Genomic DNA, 18,609 nt, shown 5'->3' on the forward strand with positions numbered 1-18,609 from the left:
GTGGGAAGGAAGAGAGAGTGTGAGTGAGGGGAGGAGGAAGGAGAGTATGCTCGAGGAGTGGGGGAAGAGAGGGTATATGCGAGGAGTGGGAAGGAAGAGAGAGTATGCGCGAGGAGTGTGGGAAGAGAGAGTGTGCGAGGAGTGGGAAGGAAGAGAGAGTGTGAGTGAGGGGTGGGGGAAGAGAGAGTATGCTCGAGGAGTGTGGGAAGAGAGAGTGTGAGTGAGGGGTGTGGGAAGAGAGAGTGTGTGCGAGAAGTGGGGAGAAAGAGATAGTGTGAGTGAGGGGTGGGGGAAGAGAGAGTGTAGGCGAGGAGTAGGGGAAGAGAGAGTATGTGCGAGGGGTGGATTGGAGAGAGAGGGTGTGCGGAGAGTGAGGAGGAAGAGAGAGTACGCATGAGGGGTGGGAGAAGAGAGTGTTTGCAAGGGGGGAAGAGAGAATGTGTGTGAGCGGTGGGGGAAGAGAGAGGGTGGTGGGGGAAGAGACAGTTTGCGAGAGGTGGGGGAAGAGAATGTGTGCAAGGGGTGGAGGGAAGGGAACATATATGCGAGGGGTAGGGGGTAAGAGAGAGTGCATACAAGTGGTGGGGAGGAAAAGAGAGTGCGTGTGAGGGGTGGGGGTGGGGAGGAAAGAGTGCTTCACCCTTCAGATCCCGGGGTGGGGGCCCCAAAAATGAAGCAGAGCACCACAACTTGTAAACCGCCTCTGTATACATCAAAGGCTGCAGTTCACCCCCACTTTCTCCATCGGAATTAAGGGTGGGCAATAAATGTTAGTCTTGCCAGCAATGCATGAGAACGAATTGGCAAAACAAAATGGTGTGTGTTTTTTTAATGTTTTACCTATTCTGTCCATTTTGTTCCAGAGACACATTGGGCGCAATTCTCCGCACTCACGACGGTGCGGAGAATAGCGGGGGTCGTAAATTTTTACGGCCACGCTAGTCCGATGCCCTCCCGCTATTCTCCAACACCCCTACGCCCGACTCCCGACACGAATCGCTGCCGCCGTTTTTTTACGGCGAGCAGCGATCCTCAGCTGGCCAATGGGCCGAAGTCCAAGCCCTTTACGGCCGTTTTTACGAACGGCAAACACACCTGGTCTGGCCGTTCGTAAAAACAGCCGTAAAGTCCGATCTTGGCAACCATGGCACCGATTGGCACGGCAGTACCACGGCCGTGCCAAGTGTGCCATGGGCCCGCGATCGGTGGGCACCGATCGCGGGCAGCGGGTCCGATTCCCGCGCACTCTTTGTCCTTCCGCCGCCCCGCTGTATCCATTCGCGGGGCGGCTGAGGGGCATCCCGGCCCACGCATGCGCGGGTTTCGCGCAATTGCGCGATGACGTCATCCGCGCATGCGCGGGTTGGAGTCTTCCAATCCGCGCATGCGCGGCTGACGTCATGCGATGCGTCAGCCGTCGCAAACTCTGGCAAGCGGGTTTAACGAAATTCATGAAGCCCGCGATGCCGGAGTTCACGGCCGCGGCATGCTAGCCCCGACCGGGGACCAGAATCGGTTCCCGGTCGGGGAGGGGGAGGCTGGCGTCAAACCCGCCCGGTTTTGACGCCAGCCTTACGATTTCTCCCTGTCTGGGAGAATCGCGCCCATTGAGTTGATTAGCATGTATATGAGAATAGATGGATCTTGCAGTCAACCTTCAAACCGTGCTCCTTACTAAAAACCTGCACCCCTCCATCTTGTCTTTGTGTGCATTCGTTCATTGCAGCAAATTGGAATAAACTCTTAACCTCAAATATAATGAGTGCTGTTTCTCAGGGGTGGCACAGTAGCACGGTGGTTAGCACTGTTTCTTCACAGCACCAGGGTCCCAGGTTCTATTCCTGGCTTGGGGCCCTGTCTGTGCGGAGTCCGCACGTTCTCCCCGTGTCTGCGTGGGTTTCCTCCGGGAGCTCCGGTTTCCTCCCACAAGTCCCGAAAGATGCACTTGTTGGGTGAATTGGACATTTTGAATTCTCCTACAATGTACCCGAACAGGTGCCGGAGAGTGGTGACCAGGGGATTTTCACAGTAACTTCATTGCAGTTTTAATGGAAGCCAACTTGTGACACTAATAAAAATTATTATTATAAGAAAAGAAAGTAAATGATGGCAGAATAAAGCTGTTGGGCGTGATTCTCCTCCCCTCACGCCGGGTGGGAGAATAGCGGGAGGGCCTCCCGACATTTTTCACGCCCTCCCGCTATTCTCCCCCCCCCCCACGCCCGACCCACGCCACGAATTGCCGCTCTCCGTTTTTTACGGCGAGCAGCGATTCTCCGAAGCCGATGGGCTGAGCGGCCGGGCCTTCACGCCCGTTTCAACAGGGCAGCAAACACACCTGCTCACTGCCGTCGTGAAACGGGTGCCAGATGCCCGTTTGGGGCATCTGGGGGCCCGATTGGCATGGCAGTACCACGGCAGTGCCAAGGGGGGCATAGGCCCACGATCGGTTCCCACCGATCGCGGGCTGTGCGTCCGTAACGACGCACTCTTTTCTCTCTGCCGACCCGCAAGATCAAGCCGCCATGTCTTGCGGGGCGGATGAGGTAAAAGACGGCAACTGCGCATGCGCGGGTTGGCGTTGTCCAACCTGCGCATGCGCGGCCGACATCATCGGCCGCGTCAGCTGACGTGACGCTTGACGTGTGGCCTTGACGACCGCTGTGACACACGGGGCCACGCTCCTAGCCCCGCCCGGGGGGGGGAGAATCGGCACCGGAAGTGGGCGTGAAGGCTGCCGTGGGTCACGGCCTGTCCCACGGCAGCCTTTACGATTCTCCGCATTTGCGGAGAATCTCGCCCGTTGTATTTCACCACCAAAGAATCGGCTGTAATTATGATAGAGTTCCTCTCTATCTTCTGCTTGACAATTACAGAAATACCCTGGTTTCTGTGAAATCTTGTGGATATATGTTCAGCCCTGCTACCAATTTGGATACTGGCCGGAGCTTCATATCTCTTCCAGTGAAAGATCCTGCCTGTGACCACATTCTGTACTTGTCCCTTTAAATACAGATTGAGTTAGTTTGGTCGTCCATAGGTCCTGTCCTCTCACTTTTCTCAGACTTTAGCTATGAAGCTGCGGAGATGGGTTTACACGATCCTTGATGCAATATGCCCACATTATCTGTGTGTCAGTATGCATACTGGTAACTTCGATGATAGCAGGTTATTTCCCTTGCCATTATTGGTGACACAATGGCACTAATCACGCTCATACAAACTTTCACTGGCCCTTCCTGATATTATTATTGTTATGTGACACAAATGGAAAAAGGTGACCTTATTCTTCCCGCTTTGTCTTAGAAACATAGAATTTACAGTGCAGAAGGAGACCATTCGGCCCATCGAGTCTGCACCGGCCCTTGGAAAGAGCACCCTACCCAAGCCCACATCACCACCCTATCCCCGTAACCCAGTCTCACCTAACTTTTTTGTTTGGACACTAAGTGCAATTTAGAATGGTCAATCAACCTAACCTGCACATCTTTGAACTGTGGGAGGAAACCGGAGCGCCCGGAGGAAACCCACACAGACACAGGGAGAAAGTGTAGACTCCGCAGGGACAGCGACCTATGCGGGAATTGAACCTGGGACCCTGGCGCTGTAAAGCAACAGTGCTACCACTGTCCTACCTTGCCGCCCCTAATGGCCTACAAATCACACATTCCAAAACTTTTGAACCAGTGGGGTTAAATGAGGAATTTTCAGAGATATGTAACATGATCCAGCTGCATGCAAACCAGCAGTGACCGTGTAGACCAGTAGACAAGACCAGTTGGCCGTTCAAAAACAAACTCAAGGCCATGTGACTTGCTTTCGTGGAATGACCTGCTGAGTGTATCTTTTTGTTTTCTGTTGGCAGGAACTCCTGTTTGGTTCTACACGCAAATTGCACCCATAAGAAATGAATATGACAAAGTGGTTTTATTTTTATGCACTTTCAAAGACATTACAGTATTTAAACAACCCATTGAAGATGAATCAACTAAAGGTAATATTTCCTTTCTCTTGCTGATTTAATGTATTTGTAATGAGGAAATTCTATATGGCTTTCGTGAAATAAGCTTTACGTTTTTTTGTACAGAAATAATAGAATATTATATAAAATTAAATTCTCTAGCATGCTATAATCATAAAGGAATGATGATGCCTATAATATGTTGCATTGGAAGCTTCTATCATTGTTCAGTTGGGCAGAACGCCATAGTGTGCATGATCAAAATCTAATTTTATTTTACACAATGGATCACTTAAACATCTGAATATATTGCTTGGCTTATGTTTCATCTCACTGTTTCCTCCCTCAGCACTCATTTGCAGCCTTGGATCTTTCATGTGCTCTGTTCTGTAGCATGTAATGACATTTCTAAAAATATTCAACACACTATTACGACCCCGAGGTTGTGCATTTCCCAAACTAATCATCTATTTACCAAATGACCCTCGAAGATAACTTGTGCATGATTTCATTGGGATTGCGGGTTAATCAATGGCCCCAGAATGGAAGGAGGTGATAAATACAAGTCAGCAGCTTCATCCGTTTCAGTGTCTTAAGCAGGAAGAAATACAGGTACTAAAGCCAGGCTTCTGCTTGCTTCGGTTCTCTTTTTGTTTTACCTTTGATTTTGAAGCCAATAATTTTCAGTGCTGCTTTCAATTTTCAATGTGGTAAAGGCTGCTTTTGCACTAACTTGTACAGGGCTGTCACAGTGACTTTCTGAGCAAAGGATGATGAGTATGCGCCATAGATCTCCTGGGTAAAGCAGTACTTAAAAAGGAAAAAGTGCGTTCAAAAATTAGTCGCCACCCTTGGTAATAGAGCTACAGAGACACTGAACTTGACATTCAAGCCCTGGGACCTTGGTTGGTTGTAACCAAAAAGGAAACGTTATGAAATATATCTATCTGAATGTGGAGTTTACTCCTCCTTACTCCATGTTTAAAGAGTACAAACTGCTCCCATCCCCAGTCCTATTTGCATCTTCAGCCTCAGAGTGGTCTTCTCCTTCTGGATTCTGATAGCTTTAGCCCAGTCTCTCATCTCTCTCTATCCCCCCTCTGCTCTCCTTCCACATCTCAGCCTCCAGTTTTACTGCCCTGCCTCCCATCCTCCACGCCCCTGGGCTGACCTCCAATATCCCCTTGCTATCTGCCCCCACTCCCCCCAATCCGCCTCCACCACAGCTTCCAGTCTCTCCAGCGACCACACTCTCCAATCCAGCTTCCAATCCTCTAGCCCCCAACTCTCACCCCTAGCAACCCCCCGCCTGTGATCTCTCCTGCACCTGACATAAAAGCCACACAGAACAACCATCCTGTGGCGCTAACAATTATACTCAAAGCCGAGAGACTAGTACAATAGAGGCTTTATTGCTGTACGATGTTGTCCCTCCATCCGCAACTGTAGACTGAGGGTCTGAGCAGCTCTCATACATTTATACATAAGCTCCCTGTGGGCGGAGCTAGCCGGCAGGGGCTGACTGGAGGAACCTGTATTACAGGTACAGGCATACATCCCCCTACTGCAGTACACATAACTACAGTGGTTATCTCACCACATTCACCCCCTGTAAAAATGAGTCCGGCGGGGGTGACATGTAACTCTAATACAAAGGATGCTATTTACAAGAGGGTCCAACAAGGAAAATCAAGAGTCCATCCGGTTAGCAGGTTACAGGTTGAGCCGAATCGGTGGTCGGACGTTCCGCTGTGAGCGGCGTAGCTGTGGTGGTGACGTCGGCACAGGCGGTGATGGCCCCGATGGTGCAGGTGCTGGTGGTGTTGGTGCTGGCTGCTGGCGGGATGACTCCGAGAGCAAGCCGAAATCTTCCATGTCCTCCAGGGTGGGCAGGGGGATGAGGGATGGACCTGATGGGGACGAATAGGGGGGGCGCTGGGGTTGGCGCAGGAAGGGGTGTGGGCATGGGATCGGCACCTGAGGGAGCCAGGTCCCGGAGCGAGACTGTGTCCTGGCGGCCGTCGGGGAACTCCACGTAGGCATACTGAGGGTTGGCGTGGAGAAGGCGTACTTTGTCCACCAGGGGTTCCGCCTTGTGGTGCCGTACATGCCTACGGAGAAGGACTGGGCCCGGAGTCGTGAGCCAAGTCGGGAGCGACACTCCAGATGTGGACTTCCTAGGGAAGGCAAAAACACGTTCATGGGGTGTACTGTTAGTTGCGGTGCACAGTAGCGAACGAATGGAATGGAGCGCGTCAGGGAGGACCTGCTGCCAGCGAGCGGCTGGGAGGTTCCTGGACCGTAGGGCCAGCTGGACGGCCCTCCATACCGTCCCGTTCTCCCTCTCTACCTGCCCGTTTCCCCGGGGGTTGTAGCTGGTCGTCCTGCTGGAGGCGATACCCCTGCTGAGCAGGAACTGACGCAGCTCATCGCTCATGAATGAGGATCCCCTGTCACTGTGGATATAGTCGGGGAAACCGAACAGGGCGAAAATGGAATCCAGGGCCTTGATGACGGTGGCAGACGTCATATCTGGGCATGGGATGGCAAAGGGGAACCTAGAAAATTCATCGACCACACTAAGGATGTAGGTGTTGCGGTCGGTAGAGGGAAGGGGCCCTTTGAAGTCCACGCTGAGGCGTTCAAAGGGGCGGGATGCTTTCACCAGGCGCGCGCGATCTGGCCGGTAGAAGTGCGGCTTGCACTCCGCACAGATCTGGCAGTCTCTGGTGACTGTCCGTACTTCCTCGACGGAGTAGGGCAGATTGCGGGCTTTGATCAGATGGTACAAGCGGGTGACCCCCGGATGGCAAAGGCTGTCGTGCAAGGCACGGAGCTGGTTCACTTGTGCACTGGCACATGTACCTCGGGAGAGGGCGTCTGGGGGCTCGTTGAGCTTGCCGGGGCGATACAAGATCTCGTAGTTAAAGGTGGAGAGCTCGATTCTCCACCGCAAGATTTTGTCATTCTTGATCTTGCCCCGCTGCGTGTTGTTGAACATGAAGGCTACCAACCGTTGGTCAGTGAGGAGAGTGAATCTCCTGCCGGCCAGGTAATGCCTCCAGTGCCGCACCGCTTCAACGATTGCCTGGGCTTCCTTTTCGACAGAGGAATGCCGAATTTCGGAGGCGTGGAGGGTGCGTGAAAAGAATGCCACGGGTCTGCCGGCCTGATTCAGCGTGGCGGCAAGGGCGACATTGAAGCGTCGCTCTCTACTTGGAAAGACAGAGTCTCGTCTACGGCATGCATCCCCGTCCTGGCTATGTCAGATCGAATGCAGGCGAAGGCCTGTTGTGCCTCGGCCGAGAGGGGAAAATGTGTGGACTGGATAAGTGGCCGGGCCTTGTCTGCGTATTGCGGGACCCACTGGGCGTAATAAGAGAAAAACCCAAGGCAGCGTTTGAGGGCCTTGGGGCAGTGGGGAATTGGGAGCTCCATGAGGGGGCGCATGCGGTCGGGATCGGGCCCCAGTAGTCCGTTTTGGACTACGTAGCCAAGGATGGCTAAGCGGTCTGTGCGGAACACGCATTTCTCCTTGTTGTACGTGAGATTAAGGAGAGATGCGGTGTGGAGGAATTTATAAAGGTTGGCATCATGGTCCTGCTGGTCATGGCCGCAGATGGTGACATTGTCGAGGTACGGGAAGGTGGCCTGCAATTCGTACCGGTCCATTTCTCGCTGAAAGACCGAGACCCCATTCGTGACGCCGAAGGGAACCCTCAGAAATTGGTACAGACGACCGTCCGCCTCAAAGGCAGTGTAGGGACGGTCCGATTTACGGATGGGGAGCTGGTGGTAGGCGGATTTCAGGTCAATAGTAGAGAAGACCCGGTACTGTGCAATCTGATTGACCATATCAGAAATGCGGGGGAGGGGGTACGCGTCGAGCTGCGTGTACCGGTTGATGGTCTGGCTGTAGTCCACGACCATCCTGTGCTTCTCCCCGGTCTTAACCACTACCACCTGGGCTCTCCAAGGGCTGTTGCTGGCCTCGATGATACCCTCCCGAAGCAGCCGCTGGACTTCGGACCTGATGAAGGCCTTGTCCTGGGTGCTGTACCGTCTGCTCCTGGTGGCGACGGGCTTGCAATCCACAGTCAGATTGGCAAAGAGGGAGGGGGGCTCGACCTTGAGGGTCGCGAGGCCGCAAACGGTGAGGGGAGGTAGGGGTCCACCGAATTTGAGGATGAGGCTCTGGAGATTGCACTGGAAATCCAGGCCTAGTAGGAGTGAAGTGCAGAGGTCGGGGAGAATGTACAGACGGAAACGGTCGAATTCCACACCCTGTACAGTGAGTTTAACCAGGCAGAAACCCCGGATCGGGACAGAGTGGGAACCGGAGGCAAGGGAGATCTGCCGGTCGGCGGGATGGATCGCAAGGGAATAGCGCCTTACCGTGTCCGGGTGGACGAAGCTCTCGGTGCTCCCGGAGTCGATGAGGCAGGAGGTCACATGGCCGTTGACCAGCACCGATGTGGAAGAGGGTGTCAGGTTGCGAGGGCGGGACTGGTCGAGCGTAACGGAGGCGAGCAGTGGTTGGTCGGCGGTGGAGTCAGATGAGGCCGACGAGGAGCGGTAGCGACCCGTGTCCCGTGATGGCGGCCCCTGGAGACGAGATGGCGGCATCCGCAGTACCTGTGGGTAAAATGGCGGCGTCCATGGAGCGCACGTTGTGGGGTCGGAACAAAATGGCGGCGCCCATGGAACGCACATGGCTGTGGTGGATGAAGATGGCGGCGCCCATGGGGCGCACGTGGCGGGGGCGGCAAAAGATGGCAGCGCCCACTGATTGCACGTGGGGTCGGGGGAAGCGGACGGCGGGGCTCATTGAGGGAGCGGCTGAGGCGTGGGGACCGGCGGCGCGATAGCGGCGACCGTCCGGGACTGACACACCGCTGCAAAGTGGCCTTTCTTGCCACAAGCTTTGCAGGTCGCTGTGCGGGCCGGGCAGCGTTGGCGAGGGTGCTTCTGTTGGCCGCAGAAGTAACAGTGGGGACCCCCAGGGGGTGCGGTGCGGCGGGCAGCGCAGGCATAGTGCGCGGGGGCGGCTGCTGGGGGGGGCCGTTTGCGGGGTCCACGAGGGGTGGGACGGATGGGCCTGGGGAGCCGTTTGCGGGGTCCACGAGGGGTAGGACGGGTGGGCCGAGTGGCTAGCGGAGTAAGTGTGCGCACTACGGGAGGCGGCCGTCATGGAGAGCGCCAGGGCCTTTGCGGCCGCGAGGTCGGGGGCGACCCCTTCCAGCAGTCGTTGCCGGATGGGGTCCGATGCAATGCCTGTAACGAAGGCATCGCGCATGAGTAAATCCGAATGTTCCGCGGCTGTGAGGGCCCGGCAGTCGCAGTCTCGTACCAGAGGTATAAGGGCCCTCCAGAAGTCCTCAATCGACTCACCCGGCTGCTAGACGCGAGTAGAAAGTTGATGCCTCGCAAACAGGGTGTTCGTCGATGGTGCATAATTCTCCTAGAGCAGTTCCATAGCTGCGGTGTAGTCGGTCGCATCTCGAATGAGCGGAAAGACGCTGGAGCTAAGTCTGGAGTACAGGAGTTGCTTTTTCTGAGCCTCCGTCGGGGGAGGGTGTGCTGAAGAGATGTAGGCCTCGAAGACTGCGAGCCAGTGATCAAAGTCTTTTCTGGCGTGAGGCGAATGTGGATCCAGCTGCAGACGGTCAGGCTTGACTCTGATGTCCATGGTGACTGGGAAATCATACAGCAATAAATTGTGGCGCTAACTATTATACTCAAAGCCGAGAGACTAGTACAATAGAGGCTTTATTGCTGTACGATGTTGTCCCTCCATCCGCAACTGTAGACAGAGGGTCTGAGCAGCTCTCATACATTTATACATAAGCTCCCTGTGGGCGGAGCTAGCCGGCAGGGGCTGACCGGAGGAACCTGTATTACAGTTACAGGCATACATCCCCCTACTGCAGTACACATAACTACAGTGGTTATCTCACCACACATCCCAAACTGACTTTATCCAGTATTTAATACAAAAGCCAACAAATTATCTTTGTGCGTTCTCTTACTGCTTCTTTGAGGCTGTCTTTGCCTACAAAGCTACTCCAGTGTCTGCAACAAGATTGGTGGAAGGCTGCTGACTTTCAGTCAAGAGACTGCAGATGGCTTTGCTGGATGACCTGGTGCCTAGAAGCCCGATTTCGGACTTCAGCAGTATGCATTGGCTGACTGGAAAGTAACAGAGGAACTACTGAAGGAATGGAAATGGTGGCAGCAAACCTGTCGTCATGGAGCCCTTGTCACACCTTGAGACAGTGCCTCTGTGGTTCTTGTAACCTGCTGGAGCACAGATTGCTGGACTGCAGTGAGACCCTGCAAGTCTCATAGAATCCCTCCAGTGCAGAAGGAGGCCATTTGGCCCATCAGTCTTCACTGACCTGTAGTGATCTCTATGTAGTAATACATAATCAAGTAATGTTAAGCAAGTACAGGCAAATGATCACTAGGTGGCCACACTACCAAGACCTATAAAAAGGTTTTTCCGCTCTTTCCTAGAGGAGAGTGTGTTAGGAATGTGGAGAGTACAGAAGGGAATAGTTAGAGAGAGAAAGTTAACAGATTAGTATATAGCATTATCTTATTTAATGGTTTAATCTGTACTTATTTATTTGTTTACTAGTTCAGTATTGAAGTAAAAAGAACTCACTAATTTATTTCATATTACTCATTATATTATTTTGTTATCTTCTGGAAGACTACGCCTATATTTCAACAACTTGGCTAGACGAAAAGAGTAATATATATATTACAAAATAGTAATACAACACGATCCTCTTAAAGAGCACCCTACTTAGGCACATGTCCCTGCCCCATCCTGGTATCCTGGTAACAATGTAACCCCCCCTAACCTTTGGACACTAAGGGGCAATTTGGAATGGCATCAAACTGATCTTGAATGACAGCAAAGCTGATATTTCTTAAACCTAATCTGAGCTTTCACTTTACTCCATGGGACATTGGGTGACTTCTGCGTGTGCTGCAACAGGAGCTCAGACATTGGCCATCAGATGCTCCTTCACAGTTAGGTCCTCAAGTGTTCTTAGGCTGGGGAAAAGGGGCTGCAAGCTCTCCGTAAAGAGCTGTCCCAATTGGAGCTAGCCTCTTCCATGCTCTTTGACGGTGATTGCAGGCTCCCTGACATGCCTGCTAATGCACCGTGCCTTCAATGTCACACCCATCATCCTTTGTTCCGTAGGCTGTTCCAGCAAAGTCCTCATCTGAGGCCTCTAAAGCAGAACTGGTGAGCAAACTTGCCCTCCAAAAGCTGACACCTGCGCAACACTGTCACAAAAACACTTGCGATAACACCAGCCCTTGACCCCTTTGTCCTTGTGGACTATTACCCTGTCTCCAATCCCACAGAATGTGTTGTCACCTCCCAAATTATTGCCCACCCTTCTCGGAAATCCAATTTTGAATTTCTTCAATCAGGGTTCCACCCCTACCACTGTGACGAAACAGCTCTTATCAAAGTTCCAAATAGCATCCAATATGACGGTGACCATGGTAAACTATCCCTCCTTAGCCTTCTTGAGCTGATTGCAGTCTTGGAAATGGTTGATTACAGCATCCTCCCTCAATGCCTTTTCACTGTCACCAGCTGGCTGAGACTGCACGCACCAAGATCCATTCTTATCGGTTCGTAACCAGAAAAACACCACCAATGACATCTCTTCTCATTCCCGCAGAGTTACCACTGGTACCCCCCCCCCCCCCCCCCACCCTCCCCCCCACACACACACACATACAATGATCTATCCTTAGCCCCTCTTCTAGTCCTCATCTCCATGTTACCCCTCAGCAACATAATCTGGAAACACAATGACTGGTGGGATTTCCTAGCCGTTCTCGCTGGCCCCCGCGGCAGCAAGGGGTGCGTTCAACTGGAAACCCTGTTGATAACGGCAGGACCATAAGATCCTTCCACCGGGCACGAGTGAACCACCCTGTACCACAGCAAAAAATCCTCTCCCACTATTAGACATGTGGCGTGGTGGTAACAGCACTGGACTAACCACCTAGAGGCTCAGGTTAATGCTCTGGGGACATAGGTTCAAATCCCATCTTGTCAGCTGGTAGAATTTAAATTCAACTTAATTTAATACGTTTGGAATTGAAAGTTTGTCTCAGTAATGATGATTGTGAAACCATCATCAGTTGTTGTATAAAGACATCTGGTTCACTAATACTCTTTAGGGAAGGAAATATGCCATCCTTATCTGGTCCGGCCTACATGTGACTCCGGTCGGGCAGCCACACTGCAATGTGGCTGCCCTTGAAACAGGACACTCAGTTCAGGGACAATTAGGGATAGGCAATAAATGCTGGCTTTGCCATCGATTGACACATCCATGAACGAATAAATAAAAAATGAAATGTATACTGATGACACCCAATTCTACACTGATAGCACCACTCTTGATCCCACCACTGACACTAAACGTCAGCTTATCTTTTTAAAATAAATTTAGAGTACCCAATTCATTTTTTTCCAATTAAGAGGCTATTTAGCGTGGCCAATCCACCTACCCTGCACATTTTCTGGTGTTGTGGGGGTGAAACCCATGCAAACACGGGGAGAATGAGTAAACTCCACACGGACAGTGACCCAGAGCCAGGATCGAACCTGGGACCTCGGCGCCGTGAGGCAGCAAGGGCTAACCCACTGCGCCACCTGACTGCTTGCCTGATGTCTAGTATTGGATGATCAGAAAGTTCCTCCAATTAAATATTGGTGACACTGAAGCCATTGGATAAAAATTTAACGCTGGCGGGCGACTGGGAGCCCCACGGGGAAAGCCTGTTGGAATTAAGTGCCCACCAGGCGCTAACGTGCCCATTGTCAGGCCTCCCCAGATTTAGGACCCGGGTCTATCTGTAATTTCCTCCAGCCCTACAACCCTCCCAAGTTCTGCACGGCTCTAATTCTGTCCTCTCAAGCAGCCTGGACTTTAATCACTGTGCCTTCAGTTGGCTGGACACCAAGCTCTGCAATGCTGTCCCTAAACCTCTCACCTCACTTTCTTCCTTTAAGACCATAAGACATAGGAGCAGAATTAGGCCATTCAACCCATCGAGTCTGCTCTGCCATCCAATCATGGCTGATATGTTCTTCTTCCCCATTCTCCCACCTTTGCCCCATAACCCCTGATCCCCTTTTTAATCAAGACACCAGATTTGTGCTTGAGGTGGTGTTACCTACAGGACTCTAGATCAAGAGCTGGGAGGTGGAATTAGACCGAATAATTCTTTCTTAGAACATAAGGGGCTGCATTCTTCACACCCCGACGCCGAAACTATGACTGATGTGGGGGTCAAGAATCTATTTTCCCGCATGGATTCGGGACCGGCGCAGGCTGCCCGATTCTGCGGGCTCCGAAAAGTGGCGTATTCTCTGAGTACGCTGCGCTGCTTCGGACCTACTGGGGCCATTGCTGGAGGCCCGCTGCGCCATTCTCCATCCCCGACTGGCCGAAGTCCCGAGTGGCGTGGATTTAATTTGGTCCAGCCGGTCGGGATACTCGCGTGGCAGCTGCGGACTCAATCCGCGGCCGCCTTGGTCGGGGGCGGTCTGATCGGAGATCTGATAGGCGGCCGGGAAATGGTTGTGCGGGCTTTGCGGGTCGTGCGCATGGCTGAGTGAGTTTATTTTAGACTCCAGCTCCGCGGGCCGAGTCCACCATGGAGCACAGTGTGGCCGCTGGAGGCCACCGCCGTGCGCATGCACGGCCTCCAACACAGAAGTGCGGGGGCCTGTATCTGCAGCAAAAACTGCTAGATCTACTCCGGGTCCCTGCTAACCCCTGCAGGGCTGGGAATATGTGGCCCTATCATGCCAGTTTTTCTGGCGTGACTCTCCACAGTTTTGGCGCCGGCATGGGGGCATAGCCCCAATAACGGAGAATCCAGCCCAAGAACTCAGAGAAGGAATAGGCAGTTTAGCTTCTCGAACCTGCTCCATGTTTCATACGATCATGGCTGATCTCATCATGATCTCAACTTCATCATCCTGTCCTTCAACCCATTACTAATTAAAATTGCCGTTAACTCCTCCTTAAATTTACTCACTGTCCCAGCATCCACCGCACTCTTCTTCTTTGACTAAGTTTTTGGCCATGTGCCCTAATATCTCCTTATGTGGTTTGTGTCATAGAACAGTACAGCACAGAACAGGCCCTTCGGCCCTCGATGTTGTGCCGAGCAATGATCACCCTACTCAAACCCACGTATCCACCCTATACCCGTAACCCAACAACCCCCCCCCCCCCCCCCCCCATTAACCTTACTTTTTAGGACACTACGGGCAATTTATCGCGGCCAATCCACCTAACCCGCACATCTTTGGACTGTGGGAGGAAACCGGAGCACCCGGAGGAAACCCACGCACACACGGGGAGGACGTGCAGACTCCGCACAGACAGTGACCCAGCCAGGAATCGAACCTGGGACCCTGGAGCTGTGAAGCATTTATGCTAACCACCATGCTACCGTGCTGCCCCTATTTTGTTTTATGATGCATTTGTGGAGTGCCTTGTGACGTTTAATAGCGAGATAAATAGTTGTCGTCGCCCTGGCTGCAGGACGTTTGTGACTCACCATGAGCAGATCTCACCACGATGCTCTTCTGTCAAGTGTTGTGCATTGTCTATATCTGAACTGTGAGTGAAACCGAATGGCGGTGTTTCTTTGTCATCTGTATCCTGTTCCTCTTGCACTTCAAACTCCTGCAGAATTGCTTTATATGGTGGCAGCTCGTGGATAAAGACACAGGGTAGGGTATTAGGGTAAGAAGAGTGGATGAGAAGAGAGGGTGAAAAGCAAGAGCCGCAAACGTGTACTATCTGCAGCTCATAATTCAGAAAAGATTGTGGAATAAGTGCAGGCGGATCTGGTAGGAATACTGTCCCAAATCTTCTGATACGGGGAGAAGCCTCCAACTCAACTTATGTTACTGATGTGCCTTGGGACCCTGAGGAAGTCAAGTTGTGGGTTTTCCAGCAGCGTAGGCGAGTCACCAATGGCTGGAGGGTTCCCTAATGGCGTGGCTGGTGAGCCATGGAAAATGGCATTTCCTTTGGTGGGACTGGAAGACCTCGCTGACGGCCAGTGGCGATTTGCCTCCGCCGCCGGAAAACCCATCACGGGGCATAGGAAAACCCTTGTTTTCACTATACCTCACCTGGATTGTACACTGAATTGCTCAGAGATTTTCGGCAGATATAAAACCAGCACCAACAGCAATGTTTACACCTCTCCCAGACAATCTCCACTCCCTCACCCCAAACAATGTTAACACCCGTGGCCTGTGTTCACCTTCTCTCTGTTGCCAGGGAGTACACACGGACGCCCATCCACCCTTCTGGACAGCGTTTACCCCGTCCCCTACTCTGAACAGTGTCGTCCCCCCCCCCCCAACACAGTTATCACCTCCTCCCACACCGCTCTCCCGACTCACCTTCTGGAATCCCTGGCTCCTGTCTATTCAACATCAGAAGAGCCTGCAGTGTTGGAGTGAGAGGGATCGGTGGGGGGAGGGGGGGGGGGGGGGGGGGTCGCATTGAGCACTTTTGGGAAGAGGGTAGTCCTGGCCCTAAGCCTACTGGGGAATATGGCTATGTTCTATACTATAATCTGATAGGTATTTGTAAAGACACCAATAAAGCCTGACGTATAACAAGGGCTAATTGGTATCAGCATAAGCATCATAAACCGTGGGCACCTGCAGTGAGAAATAGGGGGCTGGATTATCTGTCCCGCCAGCCCCGGTTTCCCGCACGGCACGTCCCCACCGGCAGTAGGATTCTCCGTTCCTGCAGCCAGTCAATGGGGTTTCCCATTGTGGCCATCCCATGCCACCGGGAAACCCGTGGGGGTGGGTGTGCTGCCGGCAAAGCGTAGGATTCCGCTGTTGGAGAATCCTGCAGAGGATGTGCAGCCTAGAGGTGGGCACAGGTGCTGTGGAGCATGGGATTGGTGGTCTGAGGCATTGTGCTGGTTGTGGTGAGGGTATTTTAATGTTCCTAGTTCAAGTGTATACAAGTGCCCCTCTGTCCTGATAGTGCCACCCCACTCTCCACACCCTCCCTCCCTCAGCCTCCCAAACCCCCACAATGCCCACTCCCCCTCCGAATGCGCACTTCACTCCTTCCCCCCCCTCCCCTCAGCTACAATCGCGCTGAGAAGTGCTCTCAGTGATCATCGTTGTGCTTTGCCTTCCTTGCTCTACCGCAGTGTCTAACTGTATCCCCAGGGTGCACAACAGAGGTGGAGACAACCAGCTGCTTACCATGTCCGTGTGGCCTTTGATACCCCTGATGGGTGCCCTCTGGGGCCGGAGGGCCTCGGTGCACTTGTCGGCGGCAGGTGCAGAGCCGTGCCTCCCTGTTCCGGGTGCTGGCTGTGGGACGTGGCCTCATCAGAGCCGTGGAACTGGGGTGTTGGTGCTCACTGTCACCAGTCCATAGGATGGGTCCGTCATCCAATGCCCCCCCCCCCCCCCCCCCCCCCCCCCCCCAACCAGAGGGCTCTGGGTTCACCTCAGGATAGAAGGGCAGCTGGTTTGAGCCCCGGCTGCCCAGCGTCATCGGGCTCTGCCAGCCCTGGCAACTCCCCAATGTCTGCACCTTGATGTCAACGCCCTCAGCGATGCTCTTCAGTGATTGGGGCCTGTTCTGCAATGACTCGGCAATGCCTACCTGCATCAGGGACAAGCTCCGCAACACATCGGCCATTCGCATCTGAGAGCAGGCCATGTTCCACAGCACCTCATCAAGGTCGGCCTGGTACTGGGTCACGGCACCCATCAAATTGGACAGTCTAACGAGGCCCTCAGCCATGGCCGTCACCAACTGCGCAACACCCTGGATACCTTCACTCATGCTACCAACATTGTGCACTAGGCACCCATACCAGTGTTGACCTCAGTACCATGCATTGCTAGCGACACCTCCTGCGCCTGTAGCCTCTGGGACCCCTCCTGTTGCTATGCATTTGCTGGTTTGTCCCTCTGGATATCCCTAACGTCTCTATTAGCTCCGGATAAACCTGTTCCAGAGGCTCAGCATCAGGATGGGACCCAGCTGGGTCCAGAGATCCAGCAGCCCTCCGACTGATGTCTCGCCTGGGGGTTCCTGCCTCCACCTGATGTGCATCAGCAGCTGTGAGGTGCTCACCAGATTGTTCCCCAGAGGCCTGTCCACTAATGTTGCCCACCAAGGTGCGCGTGTCTGCGCTGGTGAAGGGTGGGGATGACAGCTGTGAAATGTCGATCGTGGCATCCTCGGAGCTCTTCTCCAAGGTGGTCTCATGGCAGGTAGGGGAGGGGGCTACCTTGGATGGGCTGGTACCTTCAGCTGGAGATCCTGTGGGGGAATGAACGTGTGGGAGGGATGGGTCAGTCTGTATGGCAGTAACAACATCCAGGTGATGCCTGGTGGATCCTCACGTCTGTGTCATGCGCCGACCTCCGCATTGGTGACTGCTCTGTCCTCGCCCACCCCCGTCCCCGCCAGGGCCCGTTTCTCAAAGGCCATGAGGATTCTTATATCCGGCACCCCTCCGCCAGTGTGGGCCCCATCCTGGTGATTGTGGGAGAGCTTCTCCTGACGAGACCAGAGAGGATATCGTTAACCACACGTGCGGTTTACATTGGTTGGTGGGGGGGAAACGGAGACGCGGATGTGAAGGGACGGTTGGGGTGGAGGGTGAATTGGGGTGAAGGGAGGGGGAGCGAGGGTTGAGGTGAAGGGAAGGGGATGAAAGTATGGGGGTGCTGGGAGGGTTAGGGTGATGGGGTGGGGGTGAAGGTTGGTGGGGGGGGGGACAGATGTAGGGATGGTGGAGCTGTTCGCATCTGGGGGCAGGGTGCTTTGGGGCATTTCAACTCGCCCATGCTGCCCGATGTAGATCATTGGCCGTCTTGCAGCACTGGAGACCAATTCTCCTGGCCGCTCTGCCCGAGCTGACTGCCAGTGCCACTTCATCGGCAGTACTGGCTACTCTGTGGCCCACCCTCCGTGTCCCTCAGGGGGACAGAACATCTCTCCTAGCCTCAACTGCATCTAGGAGCCTCCCCAGGTCTGCGTCGCCAAACCTTGGGGCTGGTCGTCTGGGCGCCATGGCTGCGAGCTGAGAGGGTTTGAGTGCTGCTTGACCCTGTTAGCAAGGAGACTGGTGAGCACGGTCCTGGCAAATTGGCTGATGAGTATTAATTTGCAGCATGACGCCCGTGAGGCCTCGTTAATTGGATCGATTAATGTTGAACAGCGCTGCCGGGAAGCTCACTACAGTTCCCGCTCACTACCACACTGCGAAACCTTTCCGGAGAATCGCGACCAATGATTGATTAGTGCTGTCCCCGCGAACACATGACTGGAAGTATGAGATGAGTGCCAGCGTACACGAAGGAGAGACAAAGAGAATTCATCAGCGAAACCTCGAGGAACAACATCGCAGAAGCAAGAGGCCTCAAGCCTCAAACATGGAGACGGAGTCTGATCCCTGCTTGTGCCTGGCCAGTGCGATGAGATGGTAATGTCTCCACAAGTCTCCTAGATGTTAGACCATTATTAACAGTTTAACCTATGCTTGTGAACTTGTAGTGGTAGCAAAGGAAGGTGGAATCGTTT

At 53.5% G+C, this 18,609-nt stretch overlaps 1 protein-coding gene across 1 annotated transcript in view; it reads left to right on the forward strand.

Annotated features, from left to right (window-relative positions):
• The window catches only part of kcnh5b (potassium voltage-gated channel, subfamily H (eag-related), member 5b), a 474,329-nt gene that overhangs the window by 152,253 nt on the left and 303,467 nt on the right, over positions 1-18,609 (forward strand). Inside the window, 1 exon segment of the mRNA XM_038775353.1 lies at positions 3,866-3,994. Coding sequence (XP_038631281.1) covers positions 3,866-3,994 — 129 coding nt within the window.

This window comes from Scyliorhinus canicula, chromosome 2, assembly GCF_902713615.1.
Source record: "Scyliorhinus canicula chromosome 2, sScyCan1.1, whole genome shotgun sequence".
Classification (NCBI taxonomy): domain Eukaryota; kingdom Metazoa; phylum Chordata; class Chondrichthyes; order Carcharhiniformes; family Scyliorhinidae; genus Scyliorhinus; species Scyliorhinus canicula.